General features: G+C 37.6%; 1 protein-coding gene across 1 annotated transcript; it reads left to right on the top strand.

Moving 5' to 3' along the window:
• The first annotated feature begins 4,332 nt into the window (after positions 1-4,332).
• LOC144708531 (regulatory protein RecX family protein) lies at positions 4,333-8,676 on the top strand. The gene is made up of 6 exons (XM_078581904.1): positions 4,333-4,417; positions 5,468-5,649; positions 6,033-6,186; positions 6,475-6,567; positions 8,099-8,186; positions 8,269-8,676. The coding sequence occupies exons 1-6, from the start codon at positions 4,347-4,349 to the stop codon at positions 8,542-8,544; spliced, it is 864 nt and encodes a 287-aa protein (XP_078438030.1). The 5' UTR covers positions 4,333-4,346; the 3' UTR covers positions 8,545-8,676.
• The last annotated feature ends 263 nt before the right edge of the window (positions 8,677-8,939 follow it).

Below are 8,939 nucleotides of genomic sequence, written 5' to 3'. Positions count from 1 at the left end.
CTCAAAACTTTTGTTAAATGATTTAAAACAGTACTACGGTGTCGTCGAATTGGTTTACACCATGGTAAATAGATGAAAATGAAGCTGGGAATTGAATGATGCAATTTTAAAACAACAAGAAATAGTCCAGATTTTGCCGATTTAGTGCGGAGATCAGGAGATGACATGAAGAGCAGGTCTCAGTTGGTAGGCTCCTAGTGACCCATGGACCGACTCAAACCCAACTGAAGTGAGGTAAGAAATCACTGCCCCGAGGCATCCCAACCTCCAACGATAATGAATCTAATCGAAACCTCAGAAAGAAGATTCCTATCATGCAAATAATAGTGGCTCATCCCATACATTTGCTCTCCCAGACAGAGGAACAATGTCTTTGGCACAAAAGAAAGTAATCATGCAAAAAATTAAAACGGAGAGTTTAAAGGGGAAGAACTGAAGGCAGCGACCAAAGAAGCTGATTCTGCAAATGCAATGTCCTGGAGTCGCCCAATTTACTTTGATCGCTACAAGGCGGTACAAGATGTCGACAATATATCTTCCAATCAACTGCTCTCAATCCTGGAATAGTCGACCCCAACTCAATATATCTTCCAGTTCAACTACGCTCAATCCTGGAATAGTCGACCCCAAGTCAATATATCTTCCAACTCAACTGCTCTTAATCCTGGAATAGTCGACCCTGTTTGAGTATATTGTGTAGGTTTGATAAAGGCCTACCCATGCAGACCATTATAGGCCTACTTCATCCTGAGTGAAGCCCTTATTGGGCTTCAATGATCTGGCCCAATAAGGGCCTCTAGGAGAAACTTATCTCTCTCATGTGTATCCCTCTCTCTCTTACTCTCTCTTCATGTGCCCTTTATAAGGGTTGTATGGGCTTGTCCCACAAGTTATGGAGAAATCCTAAATCTATCTAGCGCTGTCATTTTCTCCATCTCTCTCCTCCTTCCTATCCATCCTCAACAGACCCAAAAGAGAGAATTGAAAGTCGTTGAAAACAGCACGGCTGGAAGATGGAGTGCGACGACCCAGCCTTTTGTTCAACGGACTGACAAGCCTTAGTTCTTCGTTCAGAGGTGAGAAGTCCTATTGAGTGCAGGCAACGCTTTGAGAAAGTGGTGAACCAAGTGACTGATGAGGCAGATAATGTCTTCTCATAAGATCATAGTGAAACTCGCAGTGTTAACCTTGATCATATGGATGTTGAAACCACAGAATGCACAACCGAGGTTAATTATCTCGTCCTGGACGAAAAAGTACATTATATATATTAAATATATTATAACAGATTATAGTATATTATAATATCTATACTATAATAGGAATTGGTGTACCTTTCTGAACTCTGATTGGCTGACAAGAGGGTGAGAGAGAAGAGCGAGAGTGAGAGTGATGAGAGAGAGATGGTTACAGGAGGTTACATCATGCACAAGTGAGAGAAGCATTTGTTCAAGGATACGCTTAGCCCGAGGGGTTACGTCGTGCAGAAGACAGTGGGAGTCAGGAGGTTCGTTGGGATTTTTGTTTCATTTTTTCTCCAAAAATGACTGTATAAGATAAAAAGTGGGCCGATCATCTACTTTGATTCTTTCCAAAGATCTGTAATGTTTTCCGAAATCTGTAACATTTTTCAAAATCGTAGATATCTGTAATGTTTGATTCTTACCAGAGATTTATACAAGAGTAAAATGAGAGATGATTCTTCCCCTTCTTGGCAAATTATTGATATATTTCTAAATATAAGACATGATTTTTGTTTCGTTTTTTCTCCAAAAATGACTGTATAAGACTAAATTATTGAAAAGAGAGTTTTCCCTGTTTTTGCTTCCCGCGTTTGGATTAATTGGAGATTTCATATTTCTATTATAGATTTCATATTTCTATTATTGATTTTCATTTTTTTGCAATTATTGTGGAGTTCTAACTTTCATTGTGATTACTCATGTCTTTTATTTAGAAAGCTCCGATGGTTTTCCGCTGCTCGAAAGCCAGAAAGTACGTACTACCCTTGGCGATTAGAATTCTTGATTTTCTCTTCTTTTGGTTTCGGATCATATAATTATCTGCTTCTTTGACAAGGAAAATAGTCGATTCGAGATACTTCTAAAAATTTCTGATCAAACAAAAATCTCATTTTATACGGGAGTAAAATGAGAGATGATTCTTGCCATTTTCGACAAATTATTAATATCTCTCCTATTATAATGATTGATGATTTATGTTTCGTTTTTCTCCAAAAGTGACTTTATAAGACCAAATACAAATCGTCGTCTTCCTTCTCTCTCGCTCTGTTTGATCTTCAATTTCTGCATTTTTCTTCATAGTCAACGATTTTTGCCTTTGCCCGCCATTCCAAGGTGAAGATCTGCCTTCTTTTCCCTTCTTCAATTAGAGGTTAGATTTTCGAGGAGAAAACACTCAAAATTAGATCTTTTTCTGCCTTTTGACCTTTGCTTCCGATTTAGCAAACTTTGCTTTGATATTTTGGAACTATTTGATTGCAGAGAATGTAGTTTTCACTTTTGGTCAAACTTTTTCTTTGTCCTAACCATTTTGCGTCTGACGAATTTTGATTTCTCCAAAATGTAGATGTTTATCTCGAGCGTTTCAAAATGATGACCTCTGAACGTGCAGCAAATCTCTCGCTTGCTGGTAAGTCATTCATGCACAGCTTAGCGGAACTTTTAAACAAAAGTTTTGAATCAGCCCACCGAGTTCTTAAATAATGGCATCTTCTCGCTGCTGAAATTTTTGCGTCATGTATACATTCCGAGAGTCACCAATTCAAAGTTTTGTGTCTGTCATTTAACTTTCCTCTTATATAAAACCCTTTTCATAGAACAAATAATATTCTACAGGCCCACAAACTCAGCTTTTCTTCATCATTTCATCAAGCACTTTCCAGCTCCCTATTTACAAACGAAGAATAGTTCACAAATAAACAAATGCATGACCCCACAAAATCGATGGATTTTCTTTCACAAAGAGTTTCCATCATCTATACTACTCCCTCAGCCTCCCGCGCCCCGCACGAAGGCACAAAATTCACACCGCACCCCGCACAAAGGTATGAAAATTTATCTAAAGCGAGCATTGAGAGCGGTCCCACTAGTATTATAAATTGTCCTAGCGAGGCCATGTGGCAACATCTCAACAGCCGGATGTGAATCCGGTGGTTTTCCGTCCAGATTCATCCTTTCACCGTCCAAAGACCTCCAGACGGACAATTTTTCATCCCACGGGCAAAAACCATCCCGTCCGGTGGTTCACGGGATGAATTTTTGTCCCGGAATTCATCTTTGCCCCCCGACAGGATGATTTTTTCGTCCAGGGACGAAAAAACCGTCCCGTCCGTCCCCGATTTATAGTCCCACACACTAGAAGAGGAAAAAACGAAATGGAGAACAAAGAAACACAAACTTAAAATTTGACTATTCCAATATGAGAGTCTGTCCTCTCCATTAAGGCATACCCCCCGTTATATAGGTTGATGCCTTAATGGTTTAGGGGAATGGTCCAAGTGAGAGACCTTAACCTAATGGACCAATTGAAACAATTACATCTGAAATAAAACAAGGTTTTAACAGGTGGCCCCTTAAAAGTCCTTACGCATAAAGAAATGCGTGAAATAAACTGCATAAGTTACCTGATCGATCGTCAAGCCGTGGGGTTCTTCGCGTCGGTGCGGGCGTCACGTCGCGGTTGATGGTGGGCTTGAATCGGAGCTTCTTGATGGTCCTCCATCACTACATATATCTAACCATGCATGAGGGCTTTACTTAATGTCATAAATAATAGGTCTTAGGTGATAGACTTTCATAGTAAGTACAACCTTAAGGGTTTATACCATTGTATTATTATTATATAATTATTTTCCACTTAAAGTAATTAAGGGTAATGAGTAAGGGGTTGGTACTCAAGGGAGTATAAATTCCATTTTAGAATTTTCTAGGCTTATAAATGAAATTAATAACAAAAAATATTTTTAGGGTTTTGTGTGATTTTATATAATTTATTGACGAAGAGAAATGAAATAAAATAATTAAAAATAATTGGTATAATTTATCCTAAATTTATTTGATTTAGAAAGGATAACAATATATATTTGCATTTTCAAATTTAACTTAAAAAATCACTAGAAGTGATAAATTATATATTTATATCTGAAACCACCAGATTCAAAAATTAACAACTTGCTAATTTGCTACTAATTTTGGTAAATTTTACTCCTAAAAGGGACGAGCTTTCCGTTCTCTCAGGGTCTGTGACGGGACGAATTTCCCGTCCCAATTAATTAACCGTCCCGTCCTTGTCCCCGCACGTAGCGTCCGGTTTTCCAGCGGAAAATGGCTTCCGCTCTGACTCGTCGATTCCTGTTCTTGCCTGCAGAGATCAGATTTTTTCTCTTCAGACCGATGTAAGAAATTTGATTTACGGTTTAAGTTATATTTCGTCTGAAAAGTTTTAGCCCAATCATCGATTTGCCAAAAAAGTTCCAATTACTTTCATGTTAACATCGTTGAGTAATTGTAAGAAGCTGGATGACGGTTTAGGATTTAGTTCTTGTCCAGGGTTTTAGCTCTACAATAAAATGGATTACGGTTTGCAATGAATCTATAAGTTATCGCTGAATAAGTGTAAGAAAATGGGTTACGGTTTAGGATTTAGTTCATTTCTAGGGTTGTGGCTCTATCATCGACTTCGCGAAAAAAAGTTCCTATTATTTTCATGTTAACTTCGTCCATTAACTGTAAGAAAATGGGTCACTGCATAGGATTTAATTTGTATTATGGAGTTTAGCTCTATCATCGATTCACAAAAAAATCGTATTTTTTTCTTGTTAACAGTGTCGAGTAACCGTAAGAAAATGGATTACGGGCTAGGATTAAGTTCATTTCAAGGGTTTTAGCTCTTTCATCGTTTTCGCAAAAAAAGTTCCTACTATTTTCATGTTAACACCATCCAGTGACATTAAGAAAATGGGTCACTGTTTAGGATTTAGTTCATGTTATGGGTTTTAACTCTATCATCGATTTCACAAAAAAAATCCTAATACTTTCTTGGTAACATAGTCGAGTAACGGTAAGAAAATGGGTTACGGTCTAGGATTTAGTTCATTTCAAGGGTTTTTGGCTCTTTCATTGATTTCACGAAAAACAATTCCAGTAACTTTCAAGTTAATATCGTTCAGTTACAGTAAACAAATGGATTGTGGTTTAGGATTTGGTTCATTTCAGGGTTTTAGCTCTTTCATCAATTTCTCAAAAAAAATTCCTATTACTTTCATGTTAATATCGTTGAGTAACAATAAAAAAAATGGATTACGGTTTAGGGTTTAGTTCATTTCAAGGGTTTTAGCTCTATCATAGATTTCGTAAAGAAAATTCCTATCACTTCCATGTAAACTTCGTTGATAACTGATTTATGCATGCTGAGGTGTGAATCATAAGTTATGTGGGTTTTGCAGATTGGGGAGAACGTACACTTCTCAGGGTCTTAGAGATTATGCGCCCCTCAAGATTAGTCGGCCCTTCGGATTTAATGCAGAGATAGGAAGAAATTATTCATCCAGGGCTTCTAAGAGGTCTATGGGAAATAATTTTGAAGACGGATTTTCTAATGAAGTCTCAAATTTTGAAACAGAGCTGGGTATTTCTTGTAATTTTGGGGCAATTTTTTTTCTTTATGAGAAGGATTTTGAGAAGCTCTTGGGGCTGAAGTATTGAGCAATTTAAAAATTCACTGTTTATCTTGCATCCAGAATCCATTGGCAATATGTGTGTCACCGTTATTGTGCTTGATTGAATCAATTTTAACACCATCATCGATTCTTGGCAACCGATTGAAAATTGTTGATACCAGAGTACTAGCCCAGTTATCCGTCTTCTTTTAAAATGTGCGAAATTTCCTAATTGGAAGTGATTTCTGATCGCAATTAGGCCTTTCTTTTTTATCAATTGTTCATTTTTAGAGTATTTCAGCAGATAAGCTCCATTAATTATGAGTTTTAATCAAATGGCTTGATAGAACAGAGTGGGCGGAACCTGATTTCGAGGTAGATTCTGAATGGTTCCATGATGTGCTTGAAATAACTCCTGATATCATTGAAGTTCAAAGTGGGAGGAAGGAATTTGATGAATATAAGGAGAATGCTTGGAAGTTGGCGGTCAGTTGGTTGGCCAAAAGGTTCGAATATTCTTGAACTTCATGGTTATTTTACCTAATCTCCGCTGAGAAAAAGGAAGCATTACGATTGAGAAATTCTTCCGCTGGATTTGAACTTTTGTTTTTTTTTCATCCTTGTCTTTCAAGGGTCGCGATTATTTAAGTTCAGCAAAGTTTAACGCTACTTGCCATATTTTAATTATTTTCGTTCAAAATTTGAACCATTATATTTGGGTATATGCGTTATTCAGATCTATTTGGTTTTCAATTCTTTACTTCCTGAAACTATTTTCGCTGAATTTCATTCAGGGCATGCACAACTGCTGAATTAATGGCAAAACTGCGCAACAAAAAAATTCCCACCACAGTTATAGAGTCCATGATTGATGAACTGAAGAGAAGGTATATTTTCCATAACCTTCACTATTTTAATTGTGCTTAATCATATCTCTCTTTTGATATTGAGATCATTAATTCTTAATTTATTTTAGAAATCTGGATGCAAATGGAGATTAATTGGGGAAGGATGATGGGGAAGCGTTAGAAGAGAGAATATGAATGGTGGGAGGGGTAGAACTGATTCTATTGCTAGAAGAAGAAATTAAAGAAGGCCCAGTTGGTGGTGCTTAAGAGGAGTCTCCTCGCCTCAAAAGAACTTGAGAACTTATTCTGCGACATACCTATACCTCCTATGTTATCTTCTCTTTAATTACCCAAAACACCCTTCGATCTCTACTAGTTCATATTGTTGATCCAATGGGGACCCTGATTTAGGTTTTTATTGAAGAAGTGATCTTTGAGAGAGAGGGAGTAGTGAAGAGGAAGGCAGGGATAGATGAAATCCAGGGCGTCTCCTTTTTCCTTCCTCCGTAGATATATTACTCTATTTTGCACAATGTTTTGTGCAAAAATTGGGTATCTGATAAGTTATTTTCAAGAAAGTATAAACGAAGGAGACTTAACTGCACCTGCAGAGGACACTAATAAGGTCAACAACCCTATAAATAAAGACCAGGACCAGCTCACGGGGAATTCATTCCTTTTTCAAAAAACGTCTGAGTCCCGTCAAGGAGCGTGGGGAGGGCTGGAGAGCAGGAGAGAAGCCTGCGTCAAGAAGTGGGGTCGAGAGATCTTGGTTTGATATTTTCGTTACCTGTTCTACTTGTATGCTACATTGTCGTCATTTGTGGAATTCAATCTCGATCTCATCTCAGAATTGATCCGATCTGATATATTTGACTCTCACCGATACAAGGAGAGTTCTGTTTGATTTCTTTTTCTTTTGGATCCTATGAGTATCTTATTATCATATTATAAATAAATTCAATAAATACTAGATTTGAATCAAATACCAGCTTTAACTACACCAGCTTTGTTTGTTTGCACAATCCGAGACTCAATATCTTTGAATCAACGCGAACTTCTCATGACGAGCGTCTATATTAAAAACCTCACATGTTGTTCTCAAACAAAGGGAAGACCCAGCGGGGAGCTCTTCTCCAGAGAAATTCTATCACCCCTTGAGAAGTATCTTCCCGCCTCATAAAAAAACTTTAACCCTACTCTGTACTTGTATATATTTCCCAAATTACCCTCTCCTTGATGGCCCAAAAAGCCCTCCAATATCTCCGAGGCCATACAGTTTATGATCTGATACGATCCTTAAACTCTTATCAGGCGTATTTTCATAATTATTTCCATTCCTCCTAATACATCTTTCCCTCTTCTCTAATTGGTACCTCTACGTATCTCTCGGGCTGGATTTTTCGCTGTTTGATTGTCATTGCTTAACGTGTTCCTTTTACATTTTGGATTGGATTATGCCAATTTGATATATTTGCACCGGCTTACCTGTAGTATCTCGGAATTGTTATGATTTTTCTTATGATGAATATCTCACTAATAAACCTCATTGGTTGGCTCTATACAACAGAGAATTTCTTGACGACAAGTCGTATGCCGAATCATTTTGTCGATCTCGGTGGACATCATTGAACTGGGGACCTTGTCGGATTAAGAAGGTCAGCAAGAGAACTCTCCTAGATTATTCTGTTTTGCCCAAAAATATATTCACCGCTGATGAAGAACACACTCTAAATTCAGGCGCTCCTGCAGAAGGGAGTTAAGGAATCTGATATAGAGAGGGCCACAGATTTGGTATTCAGAGAAGAAGGCCAGAAAAATGATTTGGCTATTAATCTATCAACAACATCGCTGGACCGTCTGTTTGCCCAAGCCTCAAAACAGTGGGTTCAAGGTAAGAATTTGCCATTGGCCAATCGTAGAGCCAGGATGATGAGATGGCTCCAATACAGAGGATTTGACTGGGGGGTCACCAGCTATATTTTGAAAAAGCTTGAATCCCATTACCCCCCTTGAGGCATTGTGAATATGTTCAAGGGTTAGATTTTTAATAATTTAGGTATATTTGTTTTTTTTAAGTGTTCCAGTTTATTACATCATATATGGGCCTGGACATATTTGATGGTTTATTTCAGATGATTAACTGTCTTTGCTTTGTTGAAGAACAGAGAGCAGAGAGAGGAGGAAAAGGAAAATGTGTTAATGATATGAACTCTTGACAGGCACAGACAAACCAGATGAATATTCAATAAATGCACATAATATTCCAGTAAGTATCAAAGAAAGGGACATAAAAAATTATAATCAAATCTGGTTATTTTTTGCCTCTTTCTTCCTTGCACCCACTGGAATTTTCTGTCAGAATCATAGAGCAGCCAACAATGGTTAGGAAGTGAGATTATGAGGAGAAA

Source organism: Wolffia australiana, chromosome 10 (assembly GCF_029677425.1).
Source record: "Wolffia australiana isolate 7733 chromosome 10, ASM2967742v1".
Classification (NCBI taxonomy): domain Eukaryota; kingdom Viridiplantae; phylum Streptophyta; class Magnoliopsida; order Alismatales; family Araceae; genus Wolffia; species Wolffia australiana.
Note: the sequence above shows the minus strand (reverse complement) of the source record. Positions and strands in the feature narration are given on the sequence as shown.

Coding starts and splice junctions, on each gene's coding strand:
- LOC144708531 (XM_078581904.1), top strand. CDS start 4,347: ATGGCTTCCGCTCTGACTCGTCGATTCCTGTTCTTGCCTGCAGAGATC. Junction 6,187..6,474: donor GTCAGTTGGTTGGCCAAAAG/GTTCGAATATTC, acceptor AATTTCATTCAG/GGCATGCACAACTGCTGAAT. Junction 8,187..8,268: donor GACCTTGTCGGATTAAGAAG/GTCAGCAAGAGA, acceptor CTCTAAATTCAG/GCGCTCCTGCAGAAGGGAGT.